We start from the raw sequence: 17091 nt of genomic DNA, 5'->3' as shown, positions 1-17091 counted from the left end.
GGAGACACTTTCCTGAATATGCGGCAGAAATGATATTAAAGAAAGACACATGTGTAGCATGATAATTCAAAAGAAGAAAAAGAAACTGCTTCAATGTTTCCAACATTTAACCAGCTCAAACTCCAGGATTTTGAAACCTTTCCCCTGCTGCTGCTGCTGCTAAGTCGCTTCAGTCATGTCCGACTCTGTGCGACCCCATAGACGGCAGCCCACCAGGCTCCCCTGTCCCTGGGATTCTCCAGGCAAGAATACTGGAGTGGGTTGCCATTTCCTTCTCCAATGCATGAAAGTGAAAAGTGAAAGTGAAGTCAAAAGCTCAGTCGTGTCTGACTCCTAGCAACCACATGGACTGCAGCCCATCAGGCCCCTCCGTCCATGGGATTTTCCAGGCAAGAGTACTGGAGTGGGGTGCCATTACTCCAGGGCATGTTTCTGACCGAGGGACTGAACCCAGGTCTCCTGCATTGCAGGCAGACTCTTTACTGTCTGAGCCACCGGGGAACAAAGAATCAGAAAGTTAAGACTCAGAGATATCTGAACAGATAAACACATCTCTACAGCCAGCTCCAAGCTTTCTTCCACTTCTAAGCTGAAACTGGCAGGTCTGACAGAATTTAAGGAAGTCAAAATTCTTGGCACAAAAGAGGTAAGTTGGAATCCAGGGAGGGGCCAGGATCTAAGACTCCAAGTCTGTTCAGTCAAGTGAAATCTGTCACCAGCCCTGGATGGTGTATCACATCCTGTGGGGCATGGCGTTTTCCTAATGAGGAAACCAGACTGCAGAGAAGCTAGGTACCTTCTTCATGGTGATACGGCTGGTCTGCGGAGCCCCACCGACCTGTATTCAAGATGCTGTCATGCAAACTTACCCAAGCTTGAAATCAAACGAGCGAGTTTCATTCAGAATTTCACCTCCATTCTCAAGTTCATTGATTTGCCTCTGAATTTCATAGTCTAAAAAAAAATAGTTTAGTGTCATATTTGATTCCTTTATCCAGTTAAGCAATAATTGGAACTCTTTCAATCTTTAGGTCAAAAAATAATCAAGGGAGTTGTTTATAATTATTCTTTCCATAGATGCTGTATTTCTTCTTCTTGCTGCCATCACAGAATAACATTGGTGGGAAGGGTCTTTTAGGAAGCTCTGCTCTCTCACTTTTTGAGCAAACCCAGGTTTAGAGCAATTAACGTGACCCAGTACAGAACACAAGCACACAGCTTGGCAGAAGGGCCAGGGCCAATGCTGAGGACAAGCGACTCCAGGTCTAGGACCTTGCTTATCAAAGAGTGTTTATCCCAGGACCCATGGGCAGGATTCAGGGGATTCTGGTATCTCCTGGGATTATATACAAATGTGGCTGTGTGCCTAGGCACAGATTTTGGAGAAATGATCCAGAACGTCCACTGTATATTCAAAGGGATCTATGGCCCCCAATGATGAAGAGCCACTGCTCTACGCCTTGCTCCCTCACCACGGAGCAAGGCAGCAGTGGTTAGCGGAACACAGCCTCAGCTGCCACGCTTCCGTATGAAAAGAGCCTAAGCTTTCCCTCCCTCCTTGCTGCTGCTGCTGCTAAGTCGCTTCAGTCGTGTCTGACTCTGTGCGACCCCATAGACGGCAGCCCACCAGGCTCCCCCGTCCCTGGGATTCTCCAGGCAAGAACACTGGAGTGAGTTGCCATTTCCTTCTCCAATGCATGAAAGTGAAAAGTGAACATGAAGTCACTCATTCGTGTCCGACTCTTAGTGACCCCATGGACTGCAGCCCACCAGGCTCCTCCGTCCATGGGATTTTCCAGGCAAGAGTACTGGAGTGGGGTGCCATTGCCTTCTCCCCGTCCCTCCTTAAGTCCCCACTAAAACGTACTCCTCTTGCCCTCACCCAAATCCTGACTCTTATCTGAGCTGACAAAAAGCAACAAACCCCAAAAGGATGGCTAAAAGGTCTGATGTAAGGAGAAAATTTGGGTGGAAAAACTACAGGCTTGGGGACTTAAGCCTGTAACAGGAAAGCTCAGGTTCTTCCAGCCCCAGCCCGACCACAGGTAGAGTTCTGTCTCCGATTGCCGCTCCACAGGATACTTCATAGGACAACAGAAGGCTAGGGGCAGCCAAAGCCTTCAAATTCATCTGGGATGAATCTACCTAAAATCTTGTGGCTTGTTTAAGTTCCAATCACCACCTCTTACAATAATGAGCTCCAGGACACTCATCTACAAGGCGAAGTGGAACTTTTTTCGGTTCGTTCCAAGCTTCACCTTCACCAACCTGAGCTGGAAGGGTTTCTCCTGGCCCAGACCTTTCGCAGCCTCAGATACACGGACAGTATCTCCTCTCACAAGCAGAAGAGTCCACCCTCATTAGCCGTCTTTATGCGGGAAGCTTCCCCTATACATCCTATATGTCATCCCCTTGACCATCAGTTCAGTTCAGTCCCTCAGTCGTGTCCGACTCTTTGTGACCCCATGGGCTGCAGCACACTGGGCTTCCCTGTTCATCACTAGCTCCTGGAGCTTGCTCAAACTCATGTCCATCGAGTTGGTGATGCCATCCAACCATCTCATCCTCTGCCGTCCCCTTCTCCTCCTGCCGTCAATCTTTCCCAGCATCAGGGTCTTTCCCAATGAGTCAGTTCTTCACATCAGGTGGTCAAAGTATTGGAGTTTCAGCTTTAGCATCAGGCCTTCCAATGAATATTCAGGCTTGATTTCCTTTAGGATGGACTGGTTTGATCTCCTTGCTGTCCAAGGGACTCTCAAGAGTCTTCTCTAACACCACAGTTCAAAAGCATCAATTCTTCAGTACTCAGCTTTCTTTATAGTCCAATTCTCACATCCATACATGACTACTGGAAAAGGCATAGCTTTGACTAGATGGACCTTTGTTGGCAAAGTAATGTCTCTGCTTGTCAATATGCTGTCTAGGCTGGTCATAGCTTTACTTCCAAGGAGCAAGCGTCTTTTAATTTCATGGCTGCAGTCACCATCTGCAGTGATTTTGGAGCCAAAGAAAATAAAGTATTTCACTGTTTCCATTTTTTCCCCATCTCTTTGCCATGAAGTGATGGGACTGGATGCCATGAGCTTCACTTTTTGAATGTTGAATTTGAAGCCTGCTTTTTCACTCCTCTTTCACTTTCATCCACAGGCTCTTCACTTTCTGCCATAATGGTAGTGTCATCTTCATATCTGAGGTTACTGATACAGCTGTGTATCTGAGGCCCTTGACCATGTTAATGCCTTTTTCCTGAAAATGTATAGAGTCACAGTGTCTTCATTAAGGCTGGTTGATTATTTCAGGTTCAGGATAAAAAGTGTTATCCAAGACTAGAAAACCTGTCCTCCTTCTAACACTCAGCATCCTACTGAACCTTTGGTGAACCTCTGGGCTGGGACGCCACTTTCATCCAGCCCCTGCTCTGTGTACCTTGAAGGATGCACCTTAACCTCCACCTCCACTTCCTCCCTTCTGTGTCTCTTCCTCTTAGACACCTTTGCTTTTAAAGAGTACTGTCATCCTTCTGAGATGTCAGCCCCTCACATTCACAGTGATCATCTTCTATGGACCACTCCAGCTGCTGAGCTTGCGCAGTTCTTCTCTTTTATTACTAGCATACATCTGTCCACACTGAGAGATCCACAGCATGTGCTCCAGTAAGATCACTACTTGATTACACAGGCCTAGGCAACCTATTCTCTGGTGGCTCAGCTGGTAAAGAATCCATGTGCAGTGCAGGAGACCCAGGTTCAATCCCTGGGTTAGGAAGATCCCCTGGAGAAGGGAATGGCAACCCACTCCAGTATTCTTGCCTAGAAAATTCTATGGACACAGAAACCTGGCAGGCTACAGTCCACAGGGTAGCAAAGAGTCGGACATGACTGAGTGACTAACACTTTCAAGCAATCTGTTAGTTAAAACAGTTAAAAGCAGAAAAACACAATGACCAATTAGGTCAAATTGTGGCTAATCTATAACAAATACAACATTATACAGTTCAGACTGGTTGTGGTACATGGAAAAACAGAGTTACAGAATTTTGCAAATCCTCCCATAGAGGTGAAGTCTATTTCCTCCCCCTTCCCTTGAACCTGTTTTGAATGGAATGTACTGGAAGAAATGTTGTGCAAATTCTAGAACTAAAGACTGAAGACGACTTGAGGGATCTGCCTTCATCCTCCTAGGACGCCACCTCTGCCAAATAAGAAAGCTGGGCTAAGCAGAAAGCAGAAAGCCCACATGGGTAAAGAAGCCCAGCAGATGTCTGGCACCAAGACCCCAGCGTGTAAGGTCCTCTTGGACTCTTTATCTCAGCAGAGTGCCGACTCCCCAGAGTCAAATGAAAGAGCCGAGGCAGGACCAGCAGAAAACCACCCAACCCACAAAACCCTGAAGCTGAGATGTTACCATGTAAGTCATTAAGTTGGGTGGGTGTAAGTCATTAAGTTGCTGCTACAAAGAAGTATATGAGGAGTAATAGCTGACATTCACCTATAGCTTTGGCCAAAAATCGGGCACTGTTGAGATTCTTCACTTCGGTTCGAATGCCCAAAGGCTCCCCAGGGCGATGCACAGATATGTTGGCATCCACTCTTAACTGGCCCTCTGGAAGGAGAGAAAAAAAGACAACTCTTTAGAAATTCTCTGAGGGAATGTGGTCTTTTTAAGGCAAGAGCGTGCAAGCAATATCTGACTCTAGCTGATGTCCATGGTGTCAGTGGTGAAGAATCTGCCTGCCAATGCAGGAGACGAGACATGGGTTCAATCCTTGGGTCGGGAAGATCCCCTGGAATAGGAAATGGCAACCCGCTCCAGTATTCCTGCCTGGAGAATCCCATGGACAGAGGAGCCTGGTGAGCTACAGTCCATGGGGTCACAAAGAGTCGGACACAACTGAGCGTGCACAAGAGTGTGCGGTGCACGCATGCACACGCACACACACACGCACACACACACTCAAAGGAGGTAAGGTTGGTCCTGAAGTTCACGGCTGGTACTTCTGCCCACTTACAAGACTGACAGTCCTAAGGCATCTGCGGGATGTGTGCGCACGTGTGCAGGGATATTTCTGTGCACTTGTACACAGGTAGAAGACAGAAGAAATTCTGGATATACCATCTGGGGAAATCTAATTTCTTTTGTGCCAAATAAGAAAAACAACACTGTTAAAATGGAGGTTTACTCTGAAGTTTTATTCTGAAGTTTTTTTCAAAGTGTCAGAGCTGGGTTAGGGGGAAGGCCTCAGAAATTGTTATGTGATAGCCCTACACTGCTCTCTGAGGAAATGTGGATTTCCAACAGCGATTCCAGGAGATTTATAAGAGAGTCCTTGAGAATTTACAGCTCAAGGGCACAAGCCAGAAACGTGGGCTTTTTTCCCTCCTCCTTCCTCCAGGTACTGTAATAATTTCTTTCTTCTGCAAACAGGACTTGAATCCTTTCTGACGGCTGTAGGGGTTTGCCACAGCAGACAGTGCTGTGGGGGGTGGGGGGTGGGGACCAGAGACAGCAGCCTTCACTCTAGGAGAACTTTCTTTGACCCTGAACCCTGCCTCCATCCCCGCCCACTTTGGAAGCAGTCACCCCTAAGGAAATAGGTAGTTTGTGAGATGACTAACAGGCTCTTGAGGAGGCAAGGGAAGCAAAATCCCAAGAGGAAAAGAGACAAAGAGAAGAAATCAACACATTTCACACCCTGCAAAGTAAAGCTAGAATTCTCTATTCTCTAGTTTTATTTACAATATTTAAAACAACAAAAACGGACAAAACGCTGGATTTTTTTCTTAGGCAAGTCTTTAAACTTAAAAAGGATCTGTCAAACCTGAATGTGCTGATGAGTTAAGAAAAGAAATTTCTTTTCTAAGGTTTCATAAAAGTAAAAGCGTATTAAAATAATAAAATAGCATGAATAAATTCCACGCCTAGAGAAAGAGACCCTTGTAAGGGCTCTCTACCATTCCCACTCTGCCGCTCCCCAAGGGCCACCCATGCTGACAGGCAGGGAAAAGCCACCTTTTAGCCCAGAAATGACTCTGTGTCTCTATTACTTCTCCCACTTCTCCAAAAACCTCTTAGCCCCTGTGGACACTGTGTGCTTCCTTGAGCCTCAAGAATCCCCAGTGACTTCTGATACCGTCAGACTCTCTATGGGGACCCTGCTTAGTCCTCTGACTACATCCTGTCAGCTCCTCCCACAAACGTCCCTGGCAGCCGACCCCTGCCTCGGCATCACCCCCCACCCCTCCCCACACCCCCCCCCACCCCGCTACCTTCCCTGCCTGAGGGCTCGCATCCCACCCTGGCATCCCACCCTGCCGTCGGAGCGGCGACCCCTCCTCGTCCAGCCACCCCCCTCCCTCCGTTCTGGCCATGTCCTCCCACAGGATTGCAGCATCCATCAGCGCTGGACCACGTGCACAGCTGGCTCCCACCGGTGTCCCACCTCCACCCAGCACTCACCAGCCCTCCCCTGGCCTTGGCCACCGCGCCCCAGCGCTTTCCACCGCTCACTCCCTGCCTGCCGCTGGTCCCCACGTGCCCTGGTCATCACTGGTATTGTCCCTCCTTGAACCTCGGCTCAGCCTTCAAGGTCCCACACGAGTGGGACTTTCTCTTCCCCACCTCTACTGGTGCTCCTCCAAGTTACCGGAATACACGCTCAGGACCGCAGCCTATTCGGAATTCATCTTATCTTTAAGACCAGAGAGAAGGCCTTTGAGAATGGGGCCCAAGTGTAGAATCCCCACCCCTCTTTCCTTCCAAGGACACCATTCCTTCAGTTCTCTCCTCTCTCCATACCAGTTGTTAATTTTCTTCCTCATGGCCCCTGTATGTATACGTATGCAACAGTATTTTTCACTAAAAACAGAACCTGAAGACCTGCTCCCTTGAACGCAATTCTCTGTCCATCATCCGGCTAGTCTCTGCTTTCCTTTTCAGCAAATCCTCTCAAACAAATACTGTTTGCTTGCTGACACACAGTCTCCATGATCTCACCCTTCAGTCACTCCTGAACCTGTCAGCCTGGCTTCTGCCCCCATCTCCCCGAAAACACCTTGCCAAAGTCACCAACAGGCCCTGGCCGTCGAATCCCTCGGACACACGGACACCGGACATGCTGTGCCTTCACCTCGCTAGATACACCAGCAGCACGTAACCTGCCAACCGCTCTCAGCAGCTGGCACCATCACTCTCTAGGTCTCCTCCGGGCTCCTGAGCTCGTTTCCACGTCTCTATCATCTGTTCCCATCCTTGTGCGCTCTCTGTAAAGGAGTGTGGCTTTAAATACCACCGCTGCTCTGACAATCCCTAGACTTCTCACTTCAGCCCAGACCCCTGCTCTGACCTCTCCTTCAGCTCCCCGCGGGGGCGGTCGGGGCGCGTCAGTTTCCCCAACTGAAGGATCTGCCCATCCGCAGAGCCATCTTTGTCCTCAGCCTCCCGGTGACGACAAACGGCGCCACCACCTTGTGCCTCAAGCGTGACCTCTTCCTGCCTCTTGCCTTCTACATCAGCCTGTTAACCAATCCTGTTGTTTCTAAAAACCCCCTCGAAGCCACCTATCTTGACCTGTCCATCCTCACGAACACCAGCTCTGCCCACACCAGCATCACCTCCACTGAACTACTGGGAAGGCTTCTTACCCGGGCTCTGCTTCTACTCTTACCCTGCTGAAACCCGTGGTCCAGAGCACCCACAGTGGTTTCCTAAAACATTCATCTGACTCTGTCTTTCAGCGGCTTAAAACCCTTCTGTGACCTCCCACTGTGGAATGAAATCCAAACTTATCTTGGTCTTATCACTGTGGCTTAGCCCTCTGACCTTTTCAGTCTTACCTGAGGCATAGCCCCCTGTTCCTGGCACTCTCCCTGCACCGCTGGTGTTAATACCTGCAGGCACATTCTACACTTTCCCTCACCTCCAGGACGTGGCCTGGGCTCCTGGCTGGGTGCTCACCCTCTAGCTGACGCTGGCTGGAGCCTTGGAGCGTTCTCCTGAGGTCCTCGCCTTCCAAAGGTATCCTTTATCATGGTACCTTCTGTGCTTCCTTAACACACTTCTCACTACATGCCATGAGCTAAGTCGCTTCGGTCGTGTCCAGCTCTTTGCGACCCTATGGACTGTAACAGCCCGCCAAGCTCCTCTGTCCGTGGGGCTTTTCAGACAAGAAGACTGAAGTAGGCTGTCATGCCCTCCTCTTCCAGGGGATCTTCCCGACCCAGGGATTGAACCCTCATCTCTTACGTCTCCTGTACCGGCAGGTGGATGCTTTACCACTGCACCACCCGGGAAGCCCCACTTACCACTGTAACTATTAAACTACTTCGTCTTATTTGTTAATGTATGTGTCTGTCTCGTGAATACGTACTCTCTTCCTCACTGCTCTATTCAGAACCTAGAGCTGACTCTGGCACAAGGTAACTGCTCAATGAGTTCACACCCTGGTACTTGCCTGAGAAATCAGTAAGCAGACTGGTCTCACAGTAGGTTCCTGACAAGTTCTAAAGTTCTGTCTGAACAGGACTAATCTACTGAATCATCTGAAAGGCCCATTCAGCTCAAAGGAAAACTTGCCAAGTATGCTGAGCTCTGCCCAACCCCATTTCAGTATTTGGGAGAGAACTTTTTTTGAGCTCTGAGAACCTTGAATAGGACCTCACTTGCTTTTAAAATAAAACCATCTCTCACAATTTAGACTTTTAATTTGGAAGAGGAACAAAAGCATGAGTTTCAGCGTCTCCCAGGGAAGATCACGCTCTGCAGATGTCTGAGGGGACTCATTTAGTGTCCTGCAGTGTTGAAAGCGTTCACTTGCCTGGACTCAAATACAGTGCCCAACACGCACAAAAGGCGTTTTACCCAGTGAAGACGAAATACCTTTTAAACAAATTAAGTTAAATTGCCTCAGGTCCACAAAAGCCTCACCAGCCAGGTTGGCTTCAACGCATTCTGCAACACCAGGGGAGGGCCTTCATGAGGACATTATCAAGCTCAATTTCCACCCTCTAGGAGCAGACATGTGTAACAGCCAAATGAAAAACCCCACCACTGAGCACAATGATATGGTGCAGTTACGTGCTATTTTTTCCCCCCAAACACATCCACACACGAGAAATACAACACCAGGGCAGAAAACGGCTTCAGTCAACAGCAGCAGCCTGAGGATTTAGTGAAGGTCTGTTAAGCCGTCTCATTCTGGTCATTCATTTCTGGTTTACTCTCCAGAACGCAGATAACAGGGTTTGACAAAAAGTAAGATAAAATAGTGTGACCCAACTTTACTGAAAATATTTCATATAGCTTATTTATCTACAATGAGTGGTATTTCTGTAAACGTAATACTACTTATTAGTATTAATAAGTACATAACATTTAACGAGCACAGGCTATTTGTCAAGACTTGTGATATGTTTTGTGTATATTATCACATTCACTCCCTACAATACAGCGTTAATGACAAAGCCACTTAGATGTCCTTGAGGCGATTCATACTTGACAGTCCCCAAACGGAGTTCCAGGCTTCCTCCCACAAGGCTGTTGCTGGCTCGCTCAGCCCACTCTGCTGCCCAACTCTTATCTGATACGCGGATGACTTCCTCTCCTCTTGGGTTTCTTCCTTTCTCTTTCTGTATATATACAGCAACTGGTTTTACAAGTGTAGAAAGGGAGGCTCGGAGAAGTCAAACACCTCACCCAGCATCTATAGCTGGAAGCACAGGACAGGACTCCACCCCAGGTCTGGGGCCGTGGTGTCTAAAGCACCTACTCTGCTACCCCAGGTCTCCAGGCTGTTTGGCCACCCTGTCGCGGCTGGCACCAGGAAGCAGGGGCACGCAGTGCTTAAACAGGAGGGGCTCCGATCCTAGCTCAGTCACTTCCTGTGTGCCCTGGCCACACCACCCAACCTGTAAGCCTCCACTCCTCATGTACAACAGGCACAGTAGTAACAGTCTCTGGGGAAAGTAATGGGATTTAAATGTGAATAAAAATTAATTTTAAAGAACGCTTTCTGAACAGATGAGCATGTTTAAACAGCAGGTAGTACGGCCTTGGAAACATTCAGTGTATCGACTTGGGTACATGCTCCCCTTAGCAGACTGCTCCGAGGATCTCAACAGTAATGGCCACTGAGAAGGAAATGACTTCTGGAACCCAGGCCGAGCCAGCCCACGCTCATTAGCAAAACTATCGGGAACTCACTGAATCATAGCCCAGAGCAACTGAAGCTTCACTGCAAAAGCACGTGGGGGTCCACTGGCGCCCTCTGGGGTGGCCCTCGGTTCCGAGACCTGTCTCCACTGGTGACGCAGTGCCCTGCGGTGGGGGGACGTAAGGACGAGCAAGGGGGCTGGGCTGACAGAGCTGAGGGCACCAACAGCGGGACCCCTGCAGACCCCAGGCGGACCTTCGCTCCCCGCAGCACTCAGGACTCTCTCGTACACGCTGCCGCTGTGCCGGGGGCAACTGTGTTGGATTCGTATTTAGAAGCAACAAAAAGCATCATGACGAATGAGATTTAATAAACCCTCTCTGCCGTCACCGCCTGGTAAGTTCTTGCTGCTCTGGTTTATCTCTTGGCAAGGACCTGATGGAACTATTTCTCAGCTAACAGGTGGTCTGTTTATTATTCCATAGGTTTGGTAGGAACCACAGTTATTTTGAAAAAGAATGGAAAAATAAAAAGGTCTGTTTATTATTCCATAGGTTTGGTACGAACCACAGTTATTTTGAAAAAGAATGGAAAAATAAAAAGAATTTTTTAACAGCAATAGTGCAAAAATAGATAACCATTCAGCCTGCCCATACTTCATTTCTGTTCTATGTGTAAAAAGGCAGCAGGAGTCATAAATCTAGCATGGAGAGGTCTCTTATTCTAACACAGACCCTCTTTTCTATACACAGACTTGCAGGCAGCTAACCTTTACGCCACTCAAACTCCTGTGGCTCTGTTTGTCCAGCCTGTAGCTTAAAGAAGACAGCAAATCAGCAAGTTCTGTCTCCAGATTCAACCCAAACCATGGCTTTGATGTTACAATTTGTTGCCCGTAAAATGTCCTATGTGACAAAGATGACGTTACAGCTTCTGAAGTCCCTTTGTAACATGCAAATAAATGTGTGACAAAATGGTCAATAAATGGTATTATAATCTAACAGACAGATGGATCATCTGCGTCAATAGTACTTAATGGCACCTCTTGTGACTACCTGAGATGGCTAATTGTTTGTGTGAACAGGACTGAGCCAAGGGGAGCCTGGATATTTGATTAAATGTTATTTTGGATGTGTCCTTAGGGTGTTTCTGAAGGAGATTAACATTTGAACTGATAGTGAGTAAAGCAGACTACCTGCCCATGAGGGTGGGCTTTATTCAATCCACTGAAAACAAGAATAAAGGGCCCAGTGGGGGTGAAACCAAGGAAGATTGCTATGGGGCTCCTGGACAATGAAGCCTTTCTGTGTCCCCCATTTCTTGCTTGTAGGGGACAGACTCCAGCCTCTGCGACCTTCCCTGAGTTCCAAAGTGCAGATTCAAACAGTTGCTAATCAGGGAAGGAAGGAGATGCATAGACAAGGGAGGGGCAGGCAAGAAAGGCTAGTGTAGCCCTGGGGCGGGGTCCTGGTTCCGCCCCAGGAGATTCACACAACAAGCTCTTTGTAAGAACTAAGATCAGATGTGTCCGACTCTTTGCGACCCCATGAATCACAGCACGCCAGGCCTCCCTGTCCATCACCAACACCTGGAGTTCACTCAGACTCATGTCCATGGAGTCAGTGATGCCATCCAGCCATCGCATCCTCTGTCGTCCCCTTCTCCTCCTGCCCCCAATCCCTCCCAGGATCAGAGTCTTTTCCAATGAGTCAACTCTTCGCATGAGGTGGCCAAAGTACTGGAGTTTCAGCTTTAGCATCATTCCTTCCAAAGAAATCCCAGGGCTGATCTCCTTTAGAATGGACTGGTTGGATCTCCTTGCAGTCCAAGGGACTCTCAAGAGTCTTCTCCAACACCACAGTTCAAAAGCATCAATTCTTCGGCGCTCAGCCTTCTTTACAGTCCAACTCTCACATCCATACATGACCACAGGAAAAACCAGAACTAAACTCCGCAACAAATGGAAGATGTTAACTGTGTGAAGAAGCACTCTTCACTCCAGAGAAAAGATGACAGTTTGATAACCTTCAGTTCAGTCCTTCAGTCCTCTTTGCGACCCCATGGACTGCAGCAAGCCAGGCCTCCCTGTCCAGCACCAACTCCCGAGGTCCACCCAAATCCATGTCCATGGAGTTGGTGATGCCATCCAACCATCTCATCCTCTGTCGTCCCCTTCTCCTCCTGCCCCCAATCTTTCCTAGCATTAGGGTCTTTTCCAATGAGTCAGCTCTTTGCATCAGGTGGCCAAAGTACTGGAGTTTCAGCTTCAGCATCAGTCCTTCCAATGTATATTCAGGACTGATTTCCTTTAGGATGGACTGGTTTGATAGCCTTGCAGTCTAAGGGACTCTCAAGAGTATTCTCCAACACCACAGTTCAAAAGCATCAATTCTTCGGTACTCAGCTTTCTTTATAGTCCAACTCTCACATCCATATACGACTACTGGAAAAACCATAGCCTTGACTAGACGGACCTTTGTTGGCAAAGTAATGTCTCTGCTTTTTAATATGCTGTCTAGGTTGGTCATAACTTTTCTTCCATGGAGTATCATTTTATATCATGGCTGCAGTCATCATCTGCAGTGATTTTGGAGCCCCCAAAAATAAAGTTTGCCACTGTTTACACTGTTTCTCCATCTATTTGCCATGAAGTGATGGGATCAGATGCCATGATCTGTTTTCTAAATGTTGAGCTTTAAGCCAACTTTTTCACTCTCCTCTTTAACTTTCATCAAGAGGCTCTTTAGTCCTTCTTCACTTTCTGCCATAAACGTGGTATCATCTTCATATCTGAGGTTATTGATATTTCTCCCGGCAATCTTGATTGCAGCTTGTGTTTCCTCCAGCCCAGTGTTTCTCATGATGTACTCTGCATAGAAGTTAAATAAGGAGGGTGACAATATACAGCCTTGAGGTATTCCTTTTCCTATTTGGAACCAGTCTGCTGTTCCAGGTCCAGTTCTAACTGTTGCTTCCTGACCTGCATACAGGTTTCTCAAGAGGCCGGTCAGGTGGTCTGGTATTCCGATCTCTTTCAGAATTTTCCACAGTTTGTTGTGATCCACACAGTCAAAGGCTTTGGCATAGTCAATAAAGCAGAAATAGATGTTTTTCTGGAACTCACTTGCTTTTTCAATGATCCAGCGGATGTTGGCAATTTGATCTCTGGTTCCTCTGCCTTTTCTAAATCCAGCATGAACACCTGGAAATTCACCGTTCACATACTGCTGAAGCCTGGCTTGGAGAATTTGGAGAATTACTTTACTAGTGTGTGAGATGAGTGCAATTGTGCAGTAGTTTGAGCATTCTTTGGCATTGCCTTCCTTTGGGATTGGAATGAAAACTGACCTTGTCCAGTCCTGTGGCCATTGCTGAAGTTTTCCAAATTTGCTGGCATATTGAGTACAGCACTTTCACAGCATTATCTTTCAGGATTTGAAAGAGCTCAACTGGAATTCCATCACCTCCACTAGCTTTGTTCGTAGTGATGCTTTCTAAGGCCCACTCGACTTCACATTCCAGGAGCCCTGGCTCTAGGTGAGTGATCACACCATTGTGATTATCTGGGTCACGAAGATCTTTTTTGTACAGTTCTGTGTATTCCTGCCATCTCTTCTTATTATCTTCTGCTTCTGTTAGGTCCCTACCATTTCTGTCCTTTACTGAGCCCATCTTCGCATGAAATGTTCCCTTGGTATCTCTAATTTTCTTGAAGAGATCTCTAGCCTTTCCCATTCTATTGTTATCATCTATTTCTCTGCACTGATCACTGAGGAAGGCTTTCTTATGTCTCTTTGCTATTTTTGGGGATTCTGCATTCAAATGGGTGTATCTTTCCTTTTCTCCTTTGCTTTTGGCTTCCCTTGTTTTCTCAGCTATTTGTAAAGCCTCCTCAGATAGCCATTTTGCTTTTTTGCATTTCTTTTTCTTGGGAATGGTCTTGATCCCTGTCTCCTGTACAATGTTAGGAACCTCTGTCTATAGTTCATCAGGCACTCTGTCTATCAGATCTATTCCCTTAAATCTATGTCTCACTTCCACCATATAGTCATAAAGGATTTGATTTAGGTCATACCTGAATGGTCTAGTGATTTTCCCTACTTTCTTCAATTCAAGTCTGAATTTGGCAGTAAGAAGTTCATGATTTGAGTCACAGTCAGCTCCAAGTCTTGTTTTGCTTACCGTATACACCTTCTCCATCTTTGGCTGCAAAGGATATAATCAATCTGATTTTGGTGTTGACCATCTGGTGATGTCCATGTGTAGAGTATTCTTTTGTGTTGTTGGAAGAGGGTGTTTGTTATGACCAGTGTGTTCTCTTGGCAGAACTCTATTAGCCTTTGCCCTGCTTCATTCTGTACTCCAAGGCCAAAATAGCTTGTTACTCCAGGTGTTTCCTGACTTCCTACTTTTGCATTCCAGTCCCCTACAATGAAAAGGACATCTTTTTTGGGTGTTAATTCTAGAAGGTCTTGTAGGTCTTCATAGAACCATTCAACTTCAGCTTCTTCAGCATTACTGGTTGGTGCATAGACTTGGATTACCATGATATTGAATGGTTTGCCTTGGAGATGAACAAAGATCATTCTGTCGGTTTTGAGACTGCATCCAATTACTGCATTTTGGACTGTTTTGTTGACTATGATGGCTACTCCATTTCTTCTAAGGGATTCTTGCCCACAGTAGTAGATATAATGGTTATCTGGATTATATTCACCCATTCCAGTCCATCTTAGTTCACTAATTCCTAGAATGTCAATGTTCACTCTTGCCATCTCCTGTTTGACTACTTCCAATTTGCCTTGATTCACGGACCTAGCATTCCAGGTTCTTATGCAGTATTGCTCTTTACAGCATCGGACCTTGCTTCTATCATCAGTCAATCCACAAGTGGGTGTTGTTTTTGCTTTGGCTCCATCTCTTCATTCTTTCTGGAGTTATTTCTCCACTGATCTCCAGTAGCATACTGGGAAACTACCAACTGGCAGAGTTCATCTTTCAGTGTCCTATCTTTTGCCTTTTCATACTGTTCATGGGGTTCTCAAGGCAGGAATACTGAAGTGGTTTACCATTTCCTTCTCCAGTGGACCACATTTTGTCAGAACTCTCCACTATGACCTGCCCATCTTGGGCAGCCCTACAGTGCATGGCTCATAGTTTCATTGAGTCAGACAAGGCTGTGATCCACATGATGAGATTGATAACCTTGAGAACCACAGAAGCTCATCAGGAGATCACCTGAAGCTAGATTAAAGGAGCAAGGCCCTGCACACACCCAGCTCCTTGTCAGCAACCCCACCTTTCAATCACTGGTGTAAAACTCTTCACCAAATCCTCCCAGGTTGGGACACACAGTGTTGAGGGGCACGGATCCACCTGAAACAGGGGGGTACAACCCTTGAAAGAGTGACATAGCCTGAGAAGTCAACATAAACTGATTAGAACCAAATGGGTCCAAGATGGTGGGCAAGTTGACTTCCCCTGGACCCTGAGCCTCAGTGTATGCTCACTGTAACACATGAGCGAGCTAAATTACACAACCACAGGTGCCACGACAGTTCCCAGGCTGATCATCAAAGACCAAAAAGTGAGCGATGCCCCAATTCCTGGAAATCTCCATCCCTTCCCCAAAACAGTTGGAATAATCCTCCCAATCATTAGCCTGTGAAATTACCCAGCTCATAAAAGCTAACTATACCATATTTCAAGGCCCCTTTCACCTCATGAATGGTCTACAGCCTGTCTGTGGAATGTATTTCTCTCTAAATAAATCCACTTCTCACCTATCAATTTATCTCTCATGGAATTCTTTCTGCAATGAGATATCAAGAACCTAAACCTTAATCTTTATTGGGCTTTCCTGGTGGCTCAGACAGTAAAGAATCCGCCTGCAATGTGGGAGACCTGGGTTCAAACCCTGGGTTGGGAAGATCCCCTGGAGGAGGGCATGGCAACCCGCTTCAGTATTCTTGCCTGGAGAATCCCTGTTGACAGAGGAGCCTGGCAGGCTGCAATCCATGGGGTCACAAAGAGTCAGACACGATTGAGTGACTAAGAACAGGTAACCTTCATTAAGTCCTAAAACAAGGTGTGTGATCTTAGTTGGAACACTGTGGGTTTTCGCCAGATTTTCAGTCCCTGGCTGCATCGGTTCAAGTTGCAGTCAGGTTTACAGCCAGGTTGTGGGCACAAGTCCCAGTCTGAATCACACAGTTTCACCTGTTTGCCTGGCAAAAAAAAAATCAAGCTATTCTTTTCTATTTCACCCAAAACTCTTTCTCTGAGATTTGATTTAGCACTGGTGCAGAGGCTGAGTTTTCAGCATCAGGGCAAATCTGCTGTCTCTGCATGACTGCCTTGGAGCTGGGATAGCAGTCTTGCCTTGGACTCTGGCTCCGATTGGAACGTACACCCTTGGTTGTCCTGATTCTCAGGCCTTCAGTCTCAAGCTGGAACTATAATACTATTGGCTCTCCTGCTGCTTGCTGACTGTAAATCTTATGACATCTCAGCCTCCACAATCACATGAGCTAATTCCTTATAGTTAATCTCTTTATATCTCTCTCTCTCACACACACATACACATATTTATTCTGTTTCTCTGAAAAATCTAGACTAACACACCAACGTACAGAGCAGTGGATTAACCCATTGCAGACGAAGAACTTGCTCCCTTTCTCTACACTGTCAGGGAGTGCTCTGTGAGTGGCAGTTTTTTAAAAGACCCTGGGAACAGAAAATAGGGGGAAACCACAGAAGAGACGAGCATGGGGATATAAGGATGGGCAGAGCAGTGACAGGAGAGGCAATAAAGAAACTGACTGAAACTTGTGACCTTTATATCCAATCGGCAAACACTTAAAATGTATAGTTTCCTTGATCCCAAATTTGCACAGTTTCTTCTGTTTAGCTCCCTATTACATTTCTATTGTGTATATCTAAGA

At 46.9% G+C, this 17091-nt stretch overlaps 1 protein-coding gene across 2 annotated transcripts in view; it reads right to left on the bottom strand.

The window, feature by feature from the left end:
• The window catches only part of GATB (glutamyl-tRNA amidotransferase subunit B), a 102444-nt gene that overhangs the window by 36743 nt on the left and 48610 nt on the right, over positions 1-17091 (bottom strand). For both annotated transcript variants that reach the window (NM_001046343.2, XM_024977334.2), the window contains exons 6-7: positions 4489-4602; positions 870-954 (exon numbers count right to left, since the gene is read on the bottom strand). In NM_001046343.2, the coding sequence (NP_001039808.2) occupies positions 870-954; positions 4489-4602 (199 nt within the window). The remainder of the gene's footprint in view (positions 1-869; positions 955-4488; positions 4603-17091) is intronic.

Source organism: Bos taurus, chromosome 17, assembly GCF_002263795.3.
Source record: "Bos taurus isolate L1 Dominette 01449 registration number 42190680 breed Hereford chromosome 17, ARS-UCD2.0, whole genome shotgun sequence".
NCBI classification, from domain to species: domain Eukaryota; kingdom Metazoa; phylum Chordata; class Mammalia; order Artiodactyla; family Bovidae; genus Bos; species Bos taurus.
Note: the sequence above shows the minus strand (reverse complement) of the source record. Positions and strands in the feature narration are given on the sequence as shown.